Source organism: Diabrotica virgifera, chromosome 1, assembly GCF_917563875.1.
Source record: "Diabrotica virgifera virgifera chromosome 1, PGI_DIABVI_V3a".
Taxonomy (NCBI): domain Eukaryota; kingdom Metazoa; phylum Arthropoda; class Insecta; order Coleoptera; family Chrysomelidae; genus Diabrotica; species Diabrotica virgifera.
The window spans coordinates 250,138,210-250,165,341 of record NC_065443.1 but is presented as its reverse complement, the minus strand read 5'-3'; the positions used below and the strand labels follow the sequence as shown (position 1 = coordinate 250,165,341).

Below are 27,132 nucleotides of genomic sequence, written 5' to 3'. Positions count from 1 at the left end.
TCAGGAACTAACTTCATGTACTTCTTTCTCTTTAAAGTCTTATTAACCTATCTGGCTGATTTAATTTTTTGCTGCGTATATTTTTATTGTAGGCGATGTCTCAGGTAGAAAAACCAATGAAGATATCAAAGCAGCTAAGACTACGGGCCCAGGAGTTCCTGGCTAATAGGAAAAACAGCGATATTTTGCATGAAATTGTGCAAAACTTTTCTTCTGGATCCGATCAACAATCATGTTTACTAACTTTGGAACTAGTATTTTCGACTCTTTTAAAGGATAGGGAGATGTTTGTAGAAATTGTGCCTCTGAAGCCCATGATAGATAATCCAGAGAACCGGTATAGACAATGGTTGAGGAGTATTTATGAAGATGTGTTTGTTAAAATTGTAGCTACAATGGAAAATGGCTCCCATAAGATACAAGCACAAGGTAAGAATTTAACGTCATTACTTATTACCCTTTTTCTTGTTTTTCCATGTATTTTCGACTGATCGCATGTACTAAGAGTATTATTTTTGTTTAGGTTTATCAACAGCTATGAATCTGCTGTCTTGTGAAGGAAGATTCCCATTAGAAACAAAAGATTCCTTTGAAAACTATGTACCACTGCACAAATTAAAGCAGATCCTAATGAAAATTCTTTCAAACAAACAAAATAATGCACAACTAATTAATAAATATACAGAATATCTGTTGTTTGATGATATTTTATTCTTTACATGGAAAATATTCCCATCTTTAACTGCCAAATCAAAACCAAATGAGGTGTACATCATGAATTATTTACTGTTGCTTGAAAAACTGCAAGTTCATCAAAACAATGAAACAAAAATTTTGTGTGGAGATGAAAATGGTAAGTAGTTTCAGATTTCTAATAATAATTTCAGTATAACAAATAAATATAGTAGTATGGCCAGATTTCTAGGTTTTGGTAGTTCTGCTTTAAAATCTAGTGCACCAGCTGGTTTTTTCTGGTAATTAAATATGTAATGTAAAAAATAAAAACATATCTCTTGACCAAACACCTACTCAACGGAAACTGTTTGACACCATAAAGACTGAACTACTAACCCGTCAAGATGCAGGTGAACAAGATCTAATAATTAAATATATCAATAACGTACCAAAAATTGTCCAAAGGAACCAAAAAAACCACTAAACCCGGGCAAGCTATCTCTTTATTACCAAAACGTTAGAGGACTCCGTACCAAATTAACTGATTTAAGTATTAATGTGTCAAACTGTGTCTACGATGTAATCATTTTTACAGAAACTTGGCTTACTGCCGATTTCAATGATGCTGAACTTGGATTGACAAATTACAACATTTTCAGACAAGATCGTACACCTGAATCTAGCAAATTTGTAAGAGGAGGAGGAGTTTTAATAGCCACTAAGAAGAAATTTTCCGTAAAAATAATTCCGTCAGATTCCTCCATTGAGCAACTTTTTGTTCACTTGTGTGGTAAGTTTATCTTGGGAGCATTGTATATTCCACCAAAGTCTACACCTAACAAGTACCAAGTGCACTTCGATCAGCTTATTAGTATAGGTGAACAATATTCAAATTCTAAATTATACCTCTTTGGTGACTACAACCTGCCATCAGCTGATTGGAAACTTGAAGACTTTTGCTCATCAGCAACTGCTAAACCTAATACATCGTTTGCAGAAACGGAGGCGATTGGTGTTATCTCAAATATGTGTGCTCTTTATAATCTATTCCAATCAAATAACATTGTCAGTTCTAGAGGAGCTGTTCTAGATCTTGTTCTCTCATCAGAAGAGCTTGTGATAACCTCGGCAGTTGATATATTGATTCCTCCAGACTTATATCATCCTCCACTTGAAACTATCTTACAGCTACACTTTGATCAAAACACTACTGCAGGCGATGGTGAATACTACTATGATTTTCATAAAGCTAATCTTCCTTGCATTTATCAATACTTAGAAGCAATTGATTGGGACAGTCTTATAAGTGATAAAGAACTTTCCGAGATGATAGGTACTTTCTATGATATTCTTTACTGTGTGCTTAATATGTATGTTCCATTGAAAAAAGTTTGTACAAAGAAATTTCCTGGTTGGTATTCTAGTGAACTTACACAATTAATACGTGACAAAAAGACTGCCCATTGAATTTACAAGAGTAACAGGTCTCCTGAGAATTATGCAGGTTTTAGTCAACTTAGAGCTCAGTGCAAAATTTTATCAAAAAATTGTTATGTTAATTATATACATTCAACTGAGATTTCGATCCAAGCTAATCCAAAAATTTTTTGGAAATTTGTAAACAGTAAGAAAGAAAATAATAGTATGCCTGTCTCAATGTCACTCAACAATACACTAGCCTCTAATGGCAACGATATTGCAAATTTATTTGCTAGCCATTTCTCTTCAGTTTTTAGTAATAAAACTCTTAAGCATAATAACAATTCAATACAGTCTTAGGTCTGTGTATCTTCCTATATTATACCAATTTCAAAAATATACGAAAAACTTTCAACTCTTAATGTCAATAAGGGACCTGGGCCAGATGGTATTTCTCCCATTTTTCTTAAACGATTCTCTTTTATTCTGTCTCGGCCGCTTTATCATATTTTTAATAAATCCCTTCAGTTGGGGGAATTTCCTGACTTTTGGAAACTATCCTATGTCACTCCAATTTACAAAGCAGGTAATAAAGCTGACATAACGAATTATCGTCCTATTTCTATTCTCGGCACAATTCCCAAGGTATTTGAGAGTATTGTTACTGATTACCTTAATTATGACTGCTCTTGGATACTAAATTCTCAACAGTTCGGATTTTCTTGTGGTAAATCAGCTGAACTTAGTTTGTTGCTTTATGTTGATACCTTGTCTGAAGCTTTGAAGAGGGGGTTGCAGATTGATTCAGTGTATACTGACTTCTCCAAGGCTTTTGATAGGGTGAACCATGATCTTTTGTTACATAAGCTCAAATTATATGGCATAGAAGGTTCTGTGTTGAAGTGGTTGGGCAGTTACCTAACAAATAGAACTCAGCAGGTTAGGGTTAATCATCATTACTCCAACACTTTTCTAGTAACCTCTGGTGTACCTCAGGGCTCTCATTTGGGTCCACTTTTGTTTAACCTGTATATTAACGACATCGTCACCTGCTTCTCTAACACTTCTGCTCTCTTATTCGCTGATGATCTTAAATGTTATCAAATCATTAATAATCAAGATGATGCAATATCATTGCAATCAGATTTAGATAATTTAGCCAACTGGTGTCTTGATAATGGGATGGATTTGAATGTCAACAAGTGTCACATTATCCGGTTTTGTCGGAATCATCATTTATCAGTATTTAATTATACCATAAATGATCAATTATTGGATACAGTAGACTCAATTAAAGATTTAGGTGTTGTTCTTGATTCCTCTCTGAGCTTTAACCATCACATCAACAATATTACTCAAAGATCCATGAAAATGCTTGGCTTCGTTAAAAGGACAACTCGTGATTTCACGAACGTGTTCGCTATTAAAATGCTCTATGGTTCTTTAGTCAGGACGCACCTTGACTACTGTTCTCCAGTTTGGTCCCCACATTATTTACACCTCAAGAACAAACTTGATAGTGTTCAACATAATTTTCTTAGATATATTGGGTTCAAAAAACACATCAATTATAATTATACAGATATGGAACGATTTTTGAATATCTCTTCTCTGGATGTCCGTAGGAAGCATAAAGATCTTCAGTATTGTTTAATATTATCAATGGCATATACTACTGCCCTGAACTCCTTGCTAAAATATTGTTGTTTGTTCCACCATGATCAACAAGACAAATTCAAACCTTTCATATTTCTTTTCATAGATATAATTACTCATATTTTACGTTTGTTCCTAGAACACTAAGACTTGCTAACTCCCTAGGTGACCTTTTACTTTTTGGTAACTCTGTTGATGTTTTTAAAAACCATTTAACCAAATTAAATATTTAGCAATGCCATAACCTTGTTATTTGTTAGTAATTAATGTTTTGTAATTATTTTTCTTTGTCATGTCTTTTTAAATGTTTTGTACTCTCTCATTTTATTCTTATATATTCAACACTGTAATTATCAATATCTTATTAATGTATTACCGAATTGGGCTTGCCCGTATAAATAAATAAATAATTCAAAATATTTGCTAGGTACAGTCGGAAAAATGAGAGATTACTCATGAACGATCATATCAGTCACATATTATTCAGGTTATTAACCCGGCACCTGCCACATGGGGTGCTACAAGCAACCCATAACACATTTTCATCAAATATTTGGTATTTCAAGTTTGTTAACCGTGCTTTGCGTCATAGTAGCTTTCTATAATATTATATACCTATATAGCATAGATCTGTTTGCATTTGAAGTGGTTATTTAGTGTCATTCTAAACTTGTGGCTCTAAAGTCTAATCAGCGTGTCATCATCTGGCAGTTTAAGTTTTAAATTTTTTTTGTGTTTTTGATAAACAGGTCAGATTTACATTTTTTTATTGTAATAACTGATTTAAATTATAAATATAGTCTCTATACTCAATAAATCTTAATTTTTTTTAGATATTTTACTTCACTTCGTTTATTATGGGTTGGTACTTGCTAATTTGCTTATAACCCCTTTTTAGTTTTATTTTTTAACTTTTATAATATTTTATTTATTTATTTATTTTACGGATATACCATTTTTACAAAAATACGACGTCAACCTTTACAAAGCATAGGTTCAATAGGTTGCGTTAAAAAAAAACAACCAAAAATTAAAATTAAACAACATTCAATAAAAGTAGTAGCTTAAGTTATTAAATAATGCTCAAAATCTCTCAACTGATTTCTTAAATGTTGCTATAGATATTCCAAATAACTCTAAACTATTGCTGTGCTCATTGGCAGTGCGTAAAATTCTTGTAATGGGTTCATTTTGACCATAATTTGTAGTGTGGAATGGAATGTTGAAAATCTCAGTGTTACGAGTTCTTCTAGTATTAACATTAAAACTTATTAAACTTAGTAACTCTGGATCTTGAACATATCCATTGATAATACTTAAAAAGGAAACATAAATCCGCTTGACACCTTCTATTTAGTATTATAGATTAGTAGCTAAGATATAAAACATGTTTTTTTATATACTTGTGTAACTCAACACATTATTTTGTTTATAAACAAGTACAACTCCTTCCTACTCAATGTACAATAATTAGCGGCAATCCTTTATTTACAGGCATATTTGATATGCACATGTTTGAACATCTGTCCATCTTTTCTTACTTGTTCGCTGCTCGGTCAATATGACCGAGAAAGTAGCTTTCCCATAGGCCAGCTCGGTCAATATGACAGAAATTTTTTTTCGTTTTCATGCCAGAGACACATTTCTACGAATTTCTTAATTTGAGTGACGTAAATTTCTTTCATAAGACTTCATTATCCGTGGAAATCTACTTCTGCGCAGCTTGATCCAAAGAATGAAATTTTTTGAAGTTATACTTCTTTATGATTGAAGGTGAAATTTTATAATTGCCTGGCGCATGCGCAGACAGACAGTATGTAGCTCGTTGCTAATCTTTCAAATTATGTATCGGCGCAAATAAGCCATTAAAATAATATATTAATGTTTTTTAGTAAATGTATTATTTATTATGATTTGTGTCTCTTTGAATTTGTCTTCCTTGGGCATAAAATAATAAAATATCTATTTTTATATTTCACTTGTCACTGTGATGTGTAATTATGTATATCCGAAACGTCAATAACAGGCGCCTTGATAGCCTGGTTGGTAGAGCATTGGACCAGAGATCGGGAGATCACGAGATCGCGGGTTCAAATCCCGGACGATTCTTTTTTTTTTTTTTTTTTTAATTTTTGGCATTGTTGAGTTTTGGTTAATTTTTGGTAATTATTGTTAATTTTTTGTATTGTAACTGTTACGTATATTTATTTCGTTGAAATTATATAATAGAAGTATAACTTCTTACGTGCATACAAAGTACACACACATTCTTTTTTTTCTATCTGCAATATACCACTTGGCCTGAACGTAAAACACCATACAAAGCACTCTGGCAGTGAATGAGTTAATTGTATAGTGGGTATCATACTAAGATTCATCTGAATAGTAAGTTCGCCTATTTCCTTGACTTTATTTATTGTTCTAGATACCTATTACATCTGTTGACTATTCTTTGGCTTTCTATAACTGCTTGATCTTATCTATTTTAACATTAAGAAAACTGAAGCCATGTGTATTGGAGGAACAAAGCAGTCTCTATCAAAAGATAACTCAAGATGGAACACTCGATGCTGCTATAAAAGACAGAAACATACAGGGTAGAAAAGCCATATCCGTGATGAACGGCATTCTGTGGGACCAGACAATATCTAAAGCGAACAAACAGCTCATATACAATAGCATACTTAAAAGTATAATCACATATGGCAGTGAAGTTTGGCCACTGAAACAAAGAATGGAGAAAATGTAATGAATAGTAACAGAAATGGACTTCGGGAGAAGAGCAGCAGGCAAATCAAGAAGAGATCGGATACCAAATGAGAGAATACGAGAAATGATGGGAGTCATACTAGTCACATACAATAATTAATGACATAAAAACAAAACAACTAGCATGGTACGGCCATGTACAGAGAATGCCAGATGACAGGATCCCTAAGCAGATTTTGGCGGGACACCGCAAAGGAGAAGGAAAAGAGAAAGGCCTAGAAGAAGCTGGAGGTAGGGAATTGAAAAAGAACTGGAGAAAAGAGAAATCCCTCCAGGTCTATGGTTAAACAGAAAAGAATGGCAGTTAGGAGTCGGAAGGTGTCAGAGAACGCTGTAAACCGATAGTAGTACTGTTTATCTATTGTTTTAAAGTTAAAGCCTAAAATAATTAAATTACAGTAATCAACACATTACACTCTACATGCTCTACAATCGAACTGCTAAACTGCTATTGAAAATAATTATAGCAAACAACACTGTACACTCTACCAAAGAACTGCAAATCACACACTTACATTCCAATAAGGCACTGCCACCAAACTAAACATTTTGCCCAAACCTTGTAAATGTCTGTGGAAACCAGTTGCTTCAGTGTAAAAAACTGCAGGATTCAAATGAACTGTTTCTATATTTCTTTCTTACACTACACCAAATCTAATCCATTGGATACTAAATACTTAATACATTATGAAATATTGTTTAATATCTTTTTTTTTTTTTTCTTTTTAGTTATGTTCTTCACATTTGATGAAGCAGTTACTATAAAAAGTTTGAATAAAATTTGGCATTGTGTCATGCAATGGGATCATACACCTCCAACACACAAGCAAATGCTGATAGTATTATTAGAGAGAGTTTTGACTCACTTAGAAAGACCTCTACTCCTCACTGATTTCTTGATGGATTCTTTGGATGTAGGAGGTCCTATAAGTCTTTTAGCTTTACAAGGCATATTTACCATGATTCAGGTAAGATTTTTTGGGATTTGTGCAGATCTTGTTCTAATCTCACACACATAAGAGGGGTTGAAGTATTTTCTTCTATAGAGAAACTGCTACCAAATTAATAACACTGGGTGCAAAATCATAAACAAACAAATTTTTATTGTCACTTATTAAAAGGTGAGAAAATCACTATTACACTTAGTACAGTTGAACCAGCTTATTATAATACTGGCTCAAGGAATATATTATATTTGAGGTCCCGAAAGGTTTCTACTAGACACCAATCATCGCTTATTGGAATATCCCGGTTATAGGAATACTTTTGCTTAGTATGACGGCTATTCCAATAAACGGGTTCAGCTGTATTGAAATTTATTTAAGTAAACAAGAGAATCCACCACGACTCCGATAGTTCAAGCCACCATGAGTCACATAGAAGCGCAAGTATGAGTTTAAAATGGATTGACAGATCCCTTTTAGATAACTAAAGGACTAAAACAGGGAGATGGGCTCGCACCGACTGGTTAATATATGTATGGAATATGTCATAAGAAAAATGTCTGTAAACCCAAAAAATTTACTGTGGACATGATGACATATATGTACCAAGTCTGTGGTATTATGATGACCTCTCATTTTTGAAGGACAACAAAACCACACGTTTTAGTGTATCAAATATAGAAAATGATGATGATTTATATTATGACAATGACAATAATACCCAGGAAAACGACAATGTTTGATTTTATGGCAAATGCCGCCTCTACTGTACACAAATAAATTAATTTCATATTCGAACAAACTCAAACTACAGTAGAACCCCGCAAATCTGAAGTAATTGGGGGACAGCCTGTTCGGATTCCGAAAAGTTCGGATTATCTGAAAGTTAGCCTTAACTAGTAGTTCAAAGCTTTCATTGTGATTTTGAGTAGCCAAACGTTCTCGCAAGAGTGCGGACAATATTTTTGGACTCAAGTTGACTACGAGAGAACCAAAGTAAGTTTGTGTTTAACCTTTATAAACACTTTATAAACCTATATATTAAAGTATAATATTTATTTTTAAGAAATTTTAAATGTCAAAGTCCTAGTAATCCTACATTGTCCAATTTTATGGCTTTACTCTGTATAATAAACATGTTTTTAAGTTTTTGTCTTGAATTTTTAAATTTTGTTCACTTTCCGTTGGTTCGGATTTGCCGAAAGTTCGGATTCGCGGGGTTCGGATTTACGGGTTCTACTGTATTACACAAAACTGAAGTGTGTGCAAACTACACAAATTGAATTTGTGGGCCTCTTAACATATTTTGTCAAGGGAAGCCAATTTTTAAAATTAAATTGATCAATTTTACATTTTGTGAACATCAATGCTAGTTTAAATCTTTTTTCTTGGTGTTGTTCTCTTACACTTTATAAACATTGGGTGAATATGGATGTTGCGAAAAAACTAAGGATCATTGGATCCTTAATTTCCTTAATTAATCCAAATTAATCCAATTAATTAATTAATCCAAAAAACTAAGGAAAAAACATTGGATCCGTATTTCTCCGATCTGATCCGGTGTCAGTTTGAAAAACAAACTCAAGGTATTAAAGCATAGTGCCTACACTGCAGTGGTAAGCCTGATCCGATATCAGCCGACGTTGGACTGAGTAACTTCTCCTATCAAACGTGTTTGGTTTCATTCCGACGAGATTGAAATGGCAGATAATTACACGTTTATAACAAAGAACTTTTTATAGTACCACATTTTTATTATTTATAGGACACAATATAAAAAAAGTGTTATCATCATCATCATCAATGGTGCTACAGCCCTATGGAAGAGCCTCGACGTTCCCAAGTCTATTACGCAAGTCAGTCCTATCCATTGCCAACCGTTGCCAGTTTGCTGCGTTTATTTTTCTCCCATACTCATCCACACCATCAAGTTTTGGCTCACCCCTATTTCTACTTCCCACAGGTTGTGACATAAGGATTCTTCTATAGTGTGTCCCACCTTGACTTTACAATACAGGTTCTTATGACCAACAGTGATGCCAAATTTTATCAGTAACAGGTTTTAAGCAAATATACTTTTTTCTATAGGATAAATTAGGAATTAATATTATTGACATTTTGTGGCTTCCGGGGGTGTTAAAACATTTTTTTTTTTCGAAAAATAGCTGAACTAACTAAAATTAATTTTAAGTTTAAAATTTATACTATTTTAATGAGGGTGTAAACACATTAAAATGACATTAATTTCAGGTTGGAAATCAGTCATTAAGAATAACAATAAACTGCAATTATGATCCAAATTTTCCAAATAAGCAATCAGTTACTCAATACAATGTTATCAGTAATAATTATTTATAAAGTTTATTTGATACTCTTTGTTATAATTTAATTTAAAAATTCACAAGGAAAAAGTTTTAAACAGTAAAATCATGTATAAAAGGTATATTTATAAACCCTCATAAGGGCCACATCAAAATCGCAGCATAACTAGTTTTCTACTGGTTTACCAGTCATCATCAGTGCTTACCTAAAATGAATATAACCTGATAAAATATTACAAGGATATTGAAATTTTGACTACGGTTAAAAAAATTATCAGTTATACTCACGTGCAATGTACATGCTAACCACCAAGATAGTATTAAACAAACATTTGGGGGTCAAAGCCCAGTAAAAGAAGTCAGTCAAGGAAACATTGGTTTAAAAAGCTACATTAAATATGGATGTTTAAAATATTTAGCTAATCTGCTGTAGGTAACATCTGAGCTGTGGATTTGACTTGTTTACATGTTGAAAGTCTGACGGCAAGTGACAATGAGATGGATAGGACCTTTGAATGATGACAAGACACAAATGACAGTTCCACAGGAAGTTAAAATTAACCTGTCATATTTAAGACTAAGGTATACAGCATGTTAAAATTAGAAATGATGTAACAACACACTCCATTGTGAAAATTATCATTTAAAATTCATTAAGCTAGTTGTTATAAATAAAAATGTATTCACATATACTGTATTAGGCAAACCACATTACACAAAAGTTCCGTATTCGATAACTAAATTTAATAACCAAATCTTATTATCAAGATTTATCGTTCTCTTGAACACACCAAAAGAGAGAACACATCTACCTTTTCTCAACATCTCAAACAAAAAAATCATACGTTGAGTATCCCAGATGATGTCGCTCTACAACATCCCACAGAAAGACTTCTTAAAATTAGACTTGTATGAGGACCTAGAAATATTAAAAGAAAAACAGAAAAGTCCGAATTGTGTCAACCGCCATGTTTCGTTCAATCGGGACTTCCAACCACTCCATCGACAACTTTTTTCTTAACACATTTACAATATCACTTTTCACCCTTCTTCTACTGCTTCGTTCACATTCACACTTATAATAATTTATCTGATACTAGCCACAATAACTCTTTTGTCATCTTCAGCCAGCTAACCACTTTTATCTATTCATAACTACATATAAATTACTGATATCATCATCCACAGACATCCACATTATAAAAAAAAATTTAAAATCAGATTTCTACATATGGCTATGCTCACCATACCTATTCATCTGTCATTACCAAAATATTACACTCATCTTTAGTAAAACCAAATCAATAGTCTAATTTTCTTTCTGGGTCTCGTTCATGTTCCTTTCCCACTAATTCCCTCACAGACATCTCATACCCCCAGTCCCTACTGTCATCATCGTATTACGGTTTTGGTTTTTGGACCCTTAGGGATCCGGGTGGCCTGCGAGGTCTTTAGGGATTGGTCGCCTAAGTTTGAGCTTGTGCTTTCTTAATGATACATCCCCCCATTATTTAGGACATTTTTACACCTCAGTCACCTCCATTGTGATCCCGTACACACTTACCCACACAAATTACAACAGCTACCAATAACTTAAACAAATTGCAAATCAACAAAATTGCTTTTTTAAATCTTAGATCTCTTGATAATAAGATTTGGTTACTAAATTTAGTTATTGAATATGGAACTTTTGTGTAATGTGGTTTGCCTAACTGCGCTTACAGTATATGTGAATACATTTTTATTTATAACAACTAGCTTAATGAATTTTAAATGATAATTTTCATAATGGAGTGTGTTGTTACATCATTTCTAATTTTAACATGCTGTTTACCTTAGTCTTAAATATGACAGGTTAATTTTAACTTCCTGTGGAACTGTCATTTGTGTCTTGTCATCGTTCAGAGGTCCTATCCATCTCATTGTCACTTGCCGTCAGACTTTCAACATGTAAACAAGTCAAATCCACAGCTCAGATGTTACCTAGAGCAGATTAGCTAAATATTTTAAACATCCATATTTAATGTAGCTTTTTAAACCAATGTTTCCTTGACGGACTTCTTTTACTGGGCTTTGACCCCCATATTTTTGTTAAATACTATCTTAGTGGTTAGCATGTACAGCTGGTTCCTAAAAAACTGATACGACTCTTAATAAGATTTGATCATTTTGAGCAGTGTATGATTGGTCTGACATTATATTATATTTATTATGACAGACAAATAATAAAATAAACAAACAGCCATTTTTTGAGGTTGAAGTTATCTGACCAATTTTAAGATTTGGCAGTGACAGTATGTAAATAATACGTATATATCCTTCAAAATATAATAAATTAAATATAATTAAACTCATATTCATTATATCACACCTCATCAAAAGCTTTTTACAAGAACATAGTCAGCGATTTTGATATGGCTTAGAGCCATAGTACATCAAGATCGCCTATAAATCTTGCTGGTAATTGCCTTGCAGCGAGACCAAAAACAAAAAGAAGAAGAAGAAGAAAGTACACTGCTCAATTTTCTACAAAATACGCTTTAAGAGTCGTATCAGTTTTTTTTTGGAACCAGCTGTACAATGCACGTGAGTATGTATAACTGATAATTTTTTTTAACCGTAGTCAAAATTTCAATATCCTATAGTAAGCACTGATAATGACTGGTAAACCAGTCGAAAACTAGTTATGCTGCGATTTTGATGTGGCCCTTTTGAGGGTTTTTAAATATACCTTTTATACATGATTTTACTGTTTTTTTTTATTTTAATTTAGGTGAACTGACCATCAACAATTATAATTTATTTATTCTCAACTGTAGGACAATATAAAACTTTACTTAAACTCGACTGACAATCTATTTTATATTTTTCTTGACATTACTTCAGAACTGTCTATACTGTCAATACATAAATTAACAACCATAGAACAACATCCACTTTTAATGTTCGATATTCTAACATTCTTAAAAAAACGTTATTACGCATATCGATTATAAAATTGCTGATTACTTTTCTAACATGACATCACTCACAAAAAACAATGAAAAATATTGTTTTGCTACAATGCTATTGACTGTAACGGGTTAGTTTTAATTTAACATTTTTAGGGCCCTACATTTGTAGGACCCCGGTAATGTTAGATTGAAAATTCTTTTGAAGAAAATCGGCATCGCCGCGCTAAAAACTCCTATAAGGATTGCATTGCCATTTGTTCGTGTACTGTAAAGTCAAGGTGGGCAGACATTAGGAGGGTTGTTCTGCTGTGATCTTGCTAGATGTCCTGCTCATCTTAGTCTTCCTATTCTTATGAGAGATAAAAAGTGTTATAAAAACAATTATTTTTTACATCAAAATGTGAATTTTAAAAACAAAACGGATTTCCGATACCGAGAATCAAATCAGAGCCTCATGAGTAAATATAGGCATTCACGTCAGAAGACGTCGGATCAGTCTATATCAGATCGGAGAAATGTGGTCCCAATATACTAAGTACTACTTACCTAAGTAGTAGTAGTACTTAGGTGTACCCTAAGTAGGTTTGGCTGAATGAAATGTTTTTGTTTTAGGTACACAACTTAGACTATCCAAACATATTTATTAAGCTCTACTCAATGTTTGAACCAGAAATATTCCATACTAAATACAAAGCTCGTCTATTCTACTTATCAGATCTGTTTCTCAGCTCCACTCATCTGCCTGAGAACCTAGTTGCAGCTTTTATTAAAAGAATGGCTCGTTTGGCTTTAATAGCACCTTCAGAGGACATCATTATCATATGCCATTTCATAGGAAACCTTATCTTGAGGTAAGTTTTAAAAAATTCAAATTATTCATTTTTATACAGGGTGTTCCGGAAAGATTGGTCATAAATTATACCACAGATTCTGGGGTGAAAAATAGGTTGATTGAACCTCACTTACCTAGATACAATAGTGCACACAAAAAAAGTTACAGCCCTTTGAAGTTACAAAATGAAAATCGATTTTTTTTCATATATCGAAAACTCTTACTGATTTTTTATTGAAAAATGGGATGCATGCTTATGGCAGCAACATCTTAAAGAAAATTAAAATGAAATTTGTGCACTCCATAAAAATTTTATGGGTGTTTTGTTCCTTTAAACCGCCCCCAAACTTTTGTGTACGTTCCAATTAAATTATTATTGTGGCACCATTAGTTAAACACAATGTTTTTTCGAAAAAAGCTGAAAAAATCTTTTTAAAATACAATGTAGGCTGTCACTGTAAACTGTCATTTAGGTATTTATTCTATTCATTTGTCTTGTGTAAATTGTATGTAATTATTATTGAGTTCTAGTACTGTTAATATGATATGAATTATTTAATGATTGTAATTATTGTAATTGGTATAACCGTAAATAAACTATTTATTTATTTATTTATGTATTTAAAACTTTTTTGCCTCTTAATACTTTTTCGATAAGAAAGTGTTTATCAAGATATTTTGAATGTTTTTCGAATCCACCACATAATTGTATATGGTTGTACAATTATAGACACCTGTTAATAATCTGAAAATGTATTTATAATTTACATTTTTAGGTGTATTTTGAAAAAGAAGCCACATCTCGGTAAAAAGTGACTTTCAAGAAAAGACTAAGAGGCAAAAAAGTTTTAAAAACACTGTGTTTAACTAATGGTACCACAATAATAGCTTAATTGGAACGTACAAGTACATTTGGGGGGTTTAAAGGAACAAACCCCCATAAAATTTTTATGTAAATATATTAAAAAAGTAGCCGGATCTCGATAAAAACTGGCTTATCGAAAAAATACTAAGAGGCAAAAAAGTTTTAAAAACGTTGTGTTTATAGGTCTGGATCCCGCGTATAAAAAAAAGTTGATTAATAGCAAGCTGAAAATTTGTTAATAGCTTAAGGGTGTCTAGTCGGTCAAACTTTGATATATGGGAACACTGGAACAGGGGAAGTTTTAATTGTGGAACAGGTTAAAAATTTGGAACGGTCACACCACGAAAACGGCACATTTATTTTGTCCGACAGAACAGACATAAACTCTCCGAACAGAGATTAAACTCTCATGCAAAAATCAGACTGCTATTTATCACCAAATGGGCGTTTTAATGAGTGGAACATGTAGAATATGTCAAATGACAGGAATTATGACAGGTGATAAATAGCAGTCTGATTTTTGCATCAGAGTTTAGTCTCTGTTCGGAGAGTTTAAGTCTGTTCTGTCGGACAAAATAAATGTGCCGTTTCCGTGGTCTGACCGTTCCAAATTTTTAACCTGTTCCACAATTATAACTGCCCCTGTTCCAGTGTTCCCATATATCAAAGTTTATCCGACTAGACACCCTTAAGCTATTAACAAATTTTCAGCTTGCTATTAATCAACTTTTTTTTCATACGCGGGATCCAGACCTATTAACTAATGGTACCACAATAATGAATTAATTGGAACGTACACAAAAGTTTGGGGGGTTTAAAGGAACAAAACCCCCATAAAATTTTTATGGGGTGGACAAATTTCACTATAATTTTGTTTTAAGATATTCCTACCATGCATAAGAATGATACATGTCTATTTTCAATAAAAAATCTCTAATAGTTTTCGATATATTGAAAAAAATCGATTTTCATTTTGTAACTTCAAAGGGCTGTAACTTTTTTATGATCACATTCAATAGAACTATTTTTGACCCCAGAATGTGTGGTATAATTTATGACCAATCTTTTCGGGATCGTATAAAAAAAGGTTTGCAGAAGATTTTTCAGTTTACTTCACAAGAATTTCCACACCTGATTTAACGTATCAATAAAGATGCTCAGGATTTAACAAATAAATGTTGAGCAATTGAAATAATTTGAAACAAAATTTTGACGTAACATGTTTGCTGCATATATTTTTTTTATTCTTACGTGTATTCTTAAGTACTTCTCCTAGAACCTGAAATAATTGTAATATAATGCAAGTGAGCACATGTCGCTCCATTAATTGAATCAGTCATTTTGAAAAGGGGCCACCTCCACTTTTTTAAATTTTACATGAGAAATAAAAAACTTTTTATCTATTATTTAAAGACTATTAGGAAAATAAAAGTTTTTATGTATTTTTGATTTTAAAATTTACTATACAAACTGATGAATATTTTAAAAACATGTTTTTTAAATTTTAAAAGACCTGAAACCGAAATTTTTTTGGTAAAGAGATGACCCGTTTTCAAAATGAACAGGTATTGAACGAAAAAAATAGGCATTATAATGTGAATATTGTTTATTAAAACATTAAACTGCTAAACTAAAAACATTAAACTAAAAACAATTAAAATTCATATTAACTTTCTCCTTGTTCCGTTTCTTAGAAACTGGTAGTAGGCCATTCACAGATCATGTTGTATAATGGGTTATCTATAGGAGATGACTCTTTTTCAAACTGAACGGTTTGCTGGGTATGCTGCGCTTATGGTAATAATATTGAAAGTTGACACGTTTTCATATTGGTAGGGGAGCCCAAGCGGGGATTTTTGCAGTTACTCGAGCGCGTCAGATTATCATATGGAGAGAAACCTGGCACCCTGTATATAGATGTAACTCTACAATATATTGGCTCTTAATACAGGGGAGTTCGTCAAAGCCTGGGTTTCCTCGAAAACGGCACTGACAAACTGCGACCGTAACACTGCGATGAATGACGTCAGATTACACGGTTCCCGGGAAGGGGGGTTATCGTGGGAGGTCTTGTGACTGGAAATTTTCCGGCGTCAACTTATTTATTAATGATTCTTTAGTCAAAATTCACTGAGAGCGAAATCGCAGCACGTTCTTTTTTTAACTAAGCGCGAAATGCATTTTTTCTGCACAAAGCTCTACTATTCCGTAAGTATTTTACATCGTTTGAAATTCATATTGTATTTCCAATATTTTGTTTCTTTCCCAATCTATCAGAAGTAGTTTTGGGGACATTAATACATTAGCTTGAATTTTTTTCAGATTTTTCTGACTGCTCTAAGACCACTTTTTGAGGCTTTGAAAATTATTTTTTCACTTTTTTGACACTTTTAAACGCTTTTGAGATAGTGCTCTTTTTCAGGGTGTAAGTATATAAATATACTTGATTAAATTTAATGATATTATTAGTATATATATAAACACAAAATACAAGCTTAAATTAGGCGCCAATTTGAAAAAAAAACTAATATACACTCACGGACAAAAATTTTGCATATTTTGAAATTAACGTGTGAAATAAAAAAAAATTGTGCTGCCCTCAGTGTCATAGAAATAGGATTTCTTTTCAGAATCCGATGTTTTAATGTTTCATATAAATGGTATAATCGGATTTAAATTTAATGTGGGCTATATGGTGGCCAATATAATTTTTAAATTGAATCTCACCAAGGTAAGTATTCACTATTCTACCGACATTAAGACCTGCGTCATGGTACACGAATTTGTTATAGAATATGGCTGGTAAATGGCAAAACATGATCTTCTAAAATGTTTTAATGTACATATCAGCTGTCATTCACCCAATCACCTCCACAAGTTCAGTATCTCCTTACCAAGAAATACCCGCCACCACAAAAATTAACCCTCTGTATGTGGTTACATCTGGCATACAGTTCACCATATGGAAGCAAGATTTACAAGACTTCGTCTACAGAAGAGTTGGCGAACAGTATGTCAGTTGTAACTTCATACAGAACGTTAATTTTGGTGCTGGCGACATAGTGCTATGGAGCGGTATTGCTTTGAAAGGACATACCGAACACGTGAAGGTGATTAGGCGAAGGCCAACTGATATGTACATTGATAACATTTTAGAAGATCATGTTTTGCCATTTGAAAGCCATATTGGATATGACATATTGGTGCTAATGCACTTCTTATCGTTAGCATAGTGAATACTTATCTTGAAGAGATTCAATTTAAAAATTATATTGGCCAGTATATAGCCCAGATCAGATTTAAATCCGATTATAGTATTTATGTGATACTTTAAAAAATGGCATTCGGAAAATAAATCCTATTCCTATGATACAGGAGGGCTAAGGATAGCAGCACAAAAAATTTCATTCCACATGCATATGCAATATTTTTGTCCGAGAGTATATAAGTGAGATACGTATTTTTGCACTATAGATGTTACAGGTAGAAATTCGATAACATACATAATTATATTATATTATTTATTTATTATATAAATAAATATGCAGATATATGTTGACCGTAAAATATTAACAATTATTAGAGATATTAGATGTATAATAACAAACTGTTACAACATTTTTTGTACTGAAAAAGAAAACATTTTTTTTTAAATAATAATATTATGACATTATAATGCCATTTTAAATATGCGTTCCATTATACCTTTGTACGGCAGTAATTTTTTGTCGAATTCGGCATGGTTAATGAATTTCTACCTGTAACACCTGTAATGCACAAATACATACCTCTCTTAACCCGACCGCACATCAAAGAAACATGAAACGTAAATTACGTTTCATGGAAATAAACCACTGCTAAACAAATATACGTCCGGCCTATAAAAGAATACGCTGTCGTAATGGGGTAGTTACTCTGAGAAGATGGTTGGTTGTTAGGAATACACTATTTGTTCATACTTTGTTTATTGAACACTACTACTTATTATCAGTAACAAGTTGGTGGACGAAAGTCTATATTATAACTACCTTGATGGTTGAATAATGAATGCTGAATAATGAATGATCTCTTTCTTTACTTGTTACGTATCTATAATCAATCCCAATTGTTTATTATGATTGTTGACACGATTCGACCTAATGAAATAATTATATCAAAATAGCTGACTAAGGTGATCTTGAAACAAGTGCATTATATTGGGAAATTTGTGTCACCTAGTTATTTACAACAACAGGCAATGTTTGTTTTAAGATATTTAAAAATTAAATGAATATGAGTTGCTTTTATTTTGGAATGATAATATAAGTCCTGTACATCCCCTACCCTTACAAGAAAAATTTTCTGAGAGATGTACCTTATTTTCTCTGCCTTTCCGACAAAGAAGAAAATTTTTCTAAACAACGTCACCAACTCATTACTGTGTTAAAGATTTATCCAAATATATACAAATATAAAATACAAATATAATATATACAAATATACAACTTATTACCCTATAAAAAAAATTAGTCCTCAAATATCGTCTATTCTTACTTATTACTTCCTTATATCTCGCGAAATTCTACACTCAGAAATTGTAATGTATATTTTACCTTTTCCCTACTTAAAATAAAATTATAACTTTAATTCTTACATTTGAACTTACTTTTTAATTGTACTTCTTTCACTTTTAAAATAATTATTTGATTTTCTGACCTTCTACATATTCTTCAATTAAAAAATTTCTCCGATTTCTTCCTCTTCTTCTTGACTGGTACTTTACTAATACATATTTTCATTTTCTTTATACTTAGTACTTTCTTCATAGTGTACTATTAAACATATTTCTTCTTCTTCATATTTTTTCATTAAACTCGTATTTACTTCACATATTCTTCCTTTTCTAACCCTTACCTACACGGTGGGTTTTTCGCAGCTTTCAATCCTTGTATTTGCTTCCGGTCCTTTCTCCACGTCCTTAGTCGTGGGAAGGTTTGTTCCAAAAAGACAAAATGGATAGTTGTGCGCTTAAAAAAAATCTTCTACATTTTGCATCCCTAAATTCCTGTCTGATCCGAACTGCTCAGTCTTGATGAGAGTCGGTTAGCTTCAAAACATGAAATGAGCATGCTAAAATCTTCTGATGTCTATTTGTACCTTTTTTCTTTACAAGAGTTGGTTTTCTCCCTGAATTGTCTTTACTTAATCTTGGTTCTAATATATTAAAAAATCAATGGTCTACTTAATTCATCACAAAACATTAAAAAAAAATCATATTTATACTAAAATTCAACCGATATTGAAAACTTGAAATGAAAAAATCTTATTGTCGTTGTCAAAACTTCCACATTCAATAAAAATTCGAAAAAAAGTGGTAATAAAAATAGACTATATTTTATTAAAAAAAAATCACGAAAAAATATATTTACCTAACCTTATTCTATCTAGCTAGGACTATTCCTTTTTCAATCATATTTATCTATATAACATCTAACACCTATCTACCTAACATCTATCTATCTAACATCTATCTAGGGTTATTTTTCCTATCTAGGGCCCTATACTATGTGCACATCTACTACCTATAAAATTAACCTAAAAGTTAAGAACGAGAAAAACTTATGAATAAACTCTAAATAAATAATGTGAGATTTTTCTATTTACTAAATAATAGTTTTTTCTCACTTAGTTCAGCTTAGTTCGGTTCGGTTCGCGAATGTTCACTAATTACGTCACAAAAAAAAGTCTATTTCTCTAATTGAGATACAGTCTTACATGACTTGTCTTATGTTTTCAATCAAAATATATTTATATTATAAGAATTTAAAGTTAGTTTACCTTAAAAAAAAATTAAAGTAACTTAATATTATACTAAATATCTACATGTACTTGAAGCAATAAAACGTATTCTTCTTAAATAGTACTTTTTACTGTATAAAATTCTTTTTAATTATTCGGTTTCCTAACCTTTGGTAGTCAAATCTTCTTTAAATTATCCTTAAAACTTGTCCTTCATTATGATAATTTTTAAGGCTTAATTGTCCATATTCTTTTGTCTTTTTCCTCCAATGGGGTTTCCTTGTCATATATATCTTCCTTACGTCATTATAACTTGTATGTCTTTATTTTCTTCTTACATCATTACTTTCTTTTCTTCTTAAAATCATTGTATAAAAATTCTTGTATATCCTTGTACATAAATAATTTTATTTTCTTTGTCATCTTCATGTTTTTTTATTTTCCTTTTTAGGATTCTTCTCTTTGTCTTGTCCTTTGTAAAAAAAATTCTCTCAATCTTCATTATCGTAATTCCATTAAAAATATTTCTAATTCACCTTTCCTAGTGTATAATTTCAGTAATTTCTATGTCTTATGTAATGGGTAAAACTCTATTCAGCAAATTCCTCATGTATGTATTTCTGACTCGTTCAGGGTCAGGTAACAAAAGTATAATATTATGCCAAATAAAAGCCTGATATAGCATTTTAATCCGTTCAAGTTAAAAATAGATTTATGTATAATATGTACTCGCATTGAGTTAAAAATAGCTATTATGTAAATAAAAAATCGTAAACACTTTTAAAAGTTCTATCTATAATAGGTATTTAAATCAAAGTTCATCTATTTTCAAAAAAAAATAAAATGTAACATCACTTATGTAGTTAAAATATCAAGTAACTGGTCAAATAAATGCTTCTTGAAATGAATATTACGAAAAACTAGACCTAATTTACTAATTGTATTAAAAATAATTAATCCTAATTTATCCCAAAATAACTATATATTATGCATTTCACTATATTATTAATAAAAAAGAAAATTTGTACGTGTCTGTGAGACTGTATGCAATTTAAAAAAAATAGTTAAAAGTTACTCACATTCAATATTGTCACTGTCCACTACTGTCTATTTGGTTTCCAAGTCCTCTTGAAGCTGGGCGTGGTCCCAAGACTCCGAACTTCATTCCTGCCGACGTCTGCTACTGCGACCCTGGCTAGGTCTCTCCAACTCCATATTTCCCTCGCATACCTTATAATATGTACCATTTAATGTGAGGATGGATACGTTACCCCAAATTTTCTGCGCCTCCATTTCCAGTTTCTTTCCATCTTCGTCCCTGTATCAGAAGTCCAAAGGTTCTCTCCAAAGGATCGCCATATAAAAGAATACGCTGTCGTAATGGGGTAGTTACTCTGAGAAGATGGTTGGTTGTTAGGAATACATTATTTGTTCATACTTTATTTATTGAACACTACTACTTATTATCAGTAACAAGTTGGTGGACGAAAGTCTATATTATAACTACCTTGATGGTTGAATAATGAATGCTGAATAATGAATGATCTCTTTCTTTACTTGTTACGTATCTATAATCAATCCCAATTGTTTATTATGATTGTTGACACGATTCGACCTAATGAAATAATTATATCAAAATAGCTGACTAAGGTGATCTTGAAACAAGTGCATTATATTGGGAAATTTGTGTCACCTAGTTATTTACAACAACAGGCAATGTTTGTTTTAAGATATTTAAAAATTAAATGAATATGAGTTGCTTTTATTTTGGAATGATAATATAAGTCCTGTACAGGCCATTTATGAAACTCTCCGAAAATAAAAATGTGTCATGAGCATGAATCACACTCGTTTCATTGGTAGGCGGACTTTGAGATTTGTTTAGCAGTGTTTTAGTTTCATGAAACATGTTTTTCGTTTCATGTTTCATGTTTCTTTGGTGTGCGGCTTGGCTTATAGTTAATTTTTTAAATTGGCGCATAATTTAAGCTTGTATTTTGTCTTTATATAAATATACTAATAATATCATTAAATTGAATAAAGTATATTTATATATTCACACCCGGACAAAGAGCACTATCTTAAAAGCGTTTAAAACTGTTAAAAAAGTGAAAAAATCATTTTCAAAGCCTCAAAAAGTGGTCTTGAGTAGTTAGAAAAATCTGAAAAAATTCAGGCTAATGTATTAATGTCACCAAAACTACTTCTGAGAGATTTTGAAAGAAAAAAAAATATTGGTAATACAATATGAATTTCAAACGATGTAAAATGCTTACGGAATAGTAGAGCTTTGTGCAGAAAAAATGCATTTCGCGTTTAGTTAAAAAAAGAACGTGCTGCGATTTCGCTCTCAGTGAATTTTGGCTAAAGAATCATTAAGAAATAAGTTGACGCCGGAAAATTCCCAGTGACAAGACCTCCCACGATAACCTCCCTTCCCGGGAACCGTGATTACGGTGAAAAATTCAAGGTTCTTCACTGCGGCAATGAAATGTGTAAACTTAGCAAGCGGTGGCTTCCAACGCATCCTTGGAAACCACTGCTATTATTTTGCGTGGTACAGTTTTTTATGACGTCATTCATCGCAGGGTTACGGTCGCAGTTTGTCGGTGCCGCTTTCGAGAAAACCAAGGCTTAAGGGGGTCCGAAAAAAAAATTTATCCTTAAAAAAACTCGAAATCGTCAGATTCGACAAAGTAAGTTGAGTACATGCAGAACAGTCTACAGTTCAAAAATCGTGACTATTTGAACGAAGTATAAGGAAATGGGTGAGTCACAAAGTTTCACAAAAAGCAAATATTTCGCAAAATGAACGTCGTATCAAAAAACTGAAAAATACTTGTTCAATATTTTTCAAAAATCTATCGACTTATACCAAACACGACCCCTAACACAGAGGGGTGGGGGGTCGGGTAACTTTAAAATTTTAAATAGAAATTCCGCGATATTTCCCGAAATGAACATCAGGTTAAAAAACTGAAAAATATGTGTTCAATATTTTGTTAAATATTTGTCGAATGACATCAAACACGACCATCCTCGGAGGTGTGGTGGCTGTTACTTTCAAATTTTAAATAGAAGCCCCCATTTTTTATTGCAGATTTGGATTCTTTACGTAAAAATAAGCAACTTTTATTCGAGACATTTTTCAAATTATGGAAGGATCGCGCTATAATCGGAAAAAAGATTGTTGGAAATAAAAAATTAAATTAAGAAATGGTGAGGCCCCACTAAAATGAAAAAATTAACTTTTTTTGGTTTTAGAACCTAATCTCCACAACCCAATAGGCTCGAGTAACTGCAAATTTATTTACACACACCGACAAAATTAAAGGAACACCTTAAAAATGGGACAAGTTTGATGTCTCGGATTTCCTAAACCAGTTGTCCGATTTGAGTGATTTTTTTAGTATATTATAGCCTTATTATTTAAGAACATCGCTATAATAATATTGTTGCTAGACAGGTAAATGTCATTTTATACCGGGTGTAACAATCATATTGTGTTTTTTCCTTAAAGGTTGGAACACCCTGTGAAATATTTTAGCGTATATAAAATATTGAAATCAAAACTCAATTGTAGCCTTAGGCTTTCTTAACATTTTCTTTTTGGTGCATTTGCTTATGTTGGATAATAAGAAAGTTAGGTACTTTAACAACTAGCCATGTTTTTCATCCATACAGGGTGTTTCTGAATAAGTGTGGCAAACTTTAAGGGGTAATTCTGCATGAAAAATTAATGACGGTTTACTTTATTAAAAAATAATGACAGTTTGTTTTATAATCGTCTGTCCGCAAATGCTTCGTTTCCGAGACACGGGATGTTGAATTTTTTGTTACAAACTGACGATTTATTTATTGCTCTAAAACCGGTTGAGATATGCAAATGAAATTTGGTAGGTTTTAAGAGGTAGTTATTGCGCACTTTTTGACATACAACTAAGAATTTTATATTCACCATTGGCGTGCGTACGGGATATATCTTAAATATTTATACCCGTATGCACGCCAATGGTGAATATAAAATTCTTAATTGTATGTCAAAAGATGCGCAATAACTACCTCTTAAATCCTACCAAATTTCATTTGCATATCTCAACCAGTTTTAGAGCAATAAATAAATCATCAGTTTGTAAGAAAAAATTCAACATCCCTTATCTCGGAAACCAAGCATTTGCGGACATATGTTAATAAAGCAAACCGTCCTTAATTTTTCATGCAGAATTACCCCTTAAAGTTTGTCGCACTTATTTAGAAACACCCTGTATTGATGAAGAACATGACTAGTTGTTAATGTACCTACCTTTTTTACTATCCAACGTAAACAAATGAATCAAGAAAGAAAATGTTAAGAAAGCCTAAGGCTACAATTGAGTTTTAATTTCAATATTTTATATATGCTAGAATATTCCACAGGGTGTTCCAAACTCTAAGGAAAAAACACAGTATGATTGTTACACCCGGTATAAAATAACATTTACCTGTCTAGCAACAATAATATTATTACACCGATATTCTGAAATAATAAGGCTATAACATACTAAAAAAATCACTCAAATCGGACAACTGGTTTAGGAAATACGAGATATCAAACATGTCCCATTTTTAAGGTGTTCTTTTAATTTTGCCTGTGTGTGTATATAGAATAGACATATTTATCTACGTGTATTAAATACAAATTCGACAGAAAGTGGAGGTGACCCATTTTCATAATGGCTGATTCAATTACTCCATATTGGTCCATACATGTTATCGAGCAATTATTGCTCAAAATATTTCCCCTATAACCTCACCATTACATAATACAGAATTGCAATTGTGTTATAACATTTTTTTTATAATTGTAATTGTTGCAGACATCCAGGTCTTAAGTGTCTGTTGAACAACACAGAGCACATAACAGCCAATAATGACCCATATATCATGGATGAAAGAGACCCTGTCAAATCAAATGCCATCATCAGTTCTCTATGGGAGATACAGTCACTACAAAGCCATGTAATACCAAGTGTTTCTTCGGCTGCCAAATTCATCAACACACCCCTACCTTCTGTAGAATGGGATTTGAGTAAAGACTTAGATCAAACGGGTGAAGATATGTTTGATAGGGAAATTAAAAAGTTTAATAAGTTGATAGTTTTACAATTTGAAAAGCCCAATGGGGCATCTATTGGAAAGGGTGAACGCCTTCTGCAATTCTGGAATTTGTAATTTGAGGGTAGGTATGTTTGTATTCAATATTTCCAATGAAATGATGACGGAAAGGAATGAAGACAAGAATAGATTTTTATATTTAACAGTAGCTCGAATTATGTGGGTTTTAAATTGTTCTTAATATAAAACTTTAAAAAGGGGGTAAACCCTGTAGTTGGCTGTATACCTTCAATATAACAATGTGGAATGAAGTAAACACTTCTGTTGTATTTAGGCATATGAATTTAATAAAAAATCCTTAAAATTTATCCACAAGGGAGTGGAAGTACAAAACGTTTTCGGTCAAACTGACCATCATCAGTGTAAACGTCCAGTGTACAAGTAATTGAAACTAGCCACTTCAATAGGTATAAAAACCTCTAAATTACATTATTGTTACATTCTATATTAAAAAGTGGTCGACATGAAGTCGATGTCTTAAGATTTTACAGATCACATGTGAATGTATTTCATCCTTGTCCGAAAATTGCACAAGGTAAGTACTTTTGTTCAAGTGAGAGGTTACCAACCAACTCTACCAACCAACAGTTGGTTGGTAATCTCTCACTTGGAACACAAGTACTTACCTTGTGCAATTTTCGAGCAAGGATGAAATACATTCCCATGTGATTTGTAAAATCTTAAGACATCGACTTCATGTCGACCACTTTTTAATATAGAATGTAACAATAATGTAATTTAGAGGTTTTTATACCTATTGAAGTGGCTAGTTTCAATTACTTGTACACTGGACGTTTACACTGATTATGGTCAGGTTGACCGAAAACGTTTTGTACTTCCACTCCCTTGTGGATAAATTTTAAGGATTTTTTATTAAATTCATATGCCTACATACAACAGAAGTGTTTACTTCATTCCACGTTGTTCTTAATATAATAAAATGCTTTTTTATTCAGATATTAGTAAGTAGGGTTCGTTTTTGTAAATTTTCAAGTTTTAGGTCACATTATCAGAATGCTTGGTCAAAATTAGAAAAAATTACTATTTTTCTCAGTTTTGGTTAAAATTTTAGCCAATTTTTTTCTTTTAATATTCTCTTATGTCCTCAGTGGTCTTTTTTGCATTTTTTGGTCAATTGAATATTTTTAATAAACTTTTACAAAATTTTATCAATTATCTTATATTCAAGAAATGGACTAATGGGCGTGTTTTCTTTTGTACTTCCTGTTGTCGTTTTTGGAAAATTGTACTACGAGGTAGGCTATAAAATAACGATAAGAAGCTGTGAAACCCTTCATTTTAAATTAATATATTACTAAGCTTGTTCAATTGAAACGTATCGTTGATCCAGAAAAAATTTATCAGTAAACATATCTACAAATAATTATTACTACTGTATTTAAGCCACATATTCCATTGTTCCACCAACCGATGCAGACCCTGTTTAAAGAATTTTTGTGGCTGTAGGTCGAAGAATTCTTTAACGGCATTTTGTATTTCGTCGTCCATCTGAAAACGATTAGCTTTTAACGCCATTTTTTGCAATTGAAACTATGCATTTTTCATTGAGAAAACTCACGTTTTAACTGTTTTTCATGGATAACTTAAAAACATTTAATTTTATAGAAAAATTCATTCAGAACAAAATTGTGGCTAATAAAAAAAACAAAGAGATTCGTGTCTGAAAGACCTATGTAACCCTAATAACGACTGAGTTATTGCTCTTTAAAGGATGGTTATTTTCGAAAAAACTCGAAATGGGAAC

General features: G+C 32.1%; 1 protein-coding gene across 1 annotated transcript; it reads left to right on the top strand.

The window, feature by feature from the left end:
* Positions 1 to 12: 12 nt before the first annotated feature.
* On the top strand, positions 13 to 25,675 carry LOC114329094 (nucleolar complex protein 4 homolog B). The gene is made up of 5 exons (XM_028278107.2): positions 13 to 429; positions 524 to 853; positions 7,249 to 7,487; positions 13,351 to 13,589; positions 25,070 to 25,675. The coding sequence occupies exons 1-5, from the start codon at positions 96 to 98 to the stop codon at positions 25,422 to 25,424; spliced, it is 1,497 nt and encodes a 498-aa protein (XP_028133908.1). The 5' UTR covers positions 13 to 95; the 3' UTR covers positions 25,425 to 25,675.
* The last annotated feature ends 1,457 nt before the right edge of the window (positions 25,676 to 27,132 follow it).

Excerpts from the sequence above, each read along its gene's own strand:
- LOC114329094 (XM_028278107.2), top strand. The coding sequence starts at position 96 with ATGTCTCAGGTAGAAAAACCAATGAAGATATCAAAGCAGCTAAGACTA. Across the intron at positions 430-523 it reads CCATAAGATACAAGCACAAG|GTTTATCAACAGCTATGAAT; the intron begins GTAAGAATTTAA and ends ATTTTTGTTTAG. Across the intron at positions 13,590-25,069 it reads ATAGGAAACCTTATCTTGAG|ACATCCAGGTCTTAAGTGTC; the intron begins GTAAGTTTTAAA and ends TAATTGTTGCAG.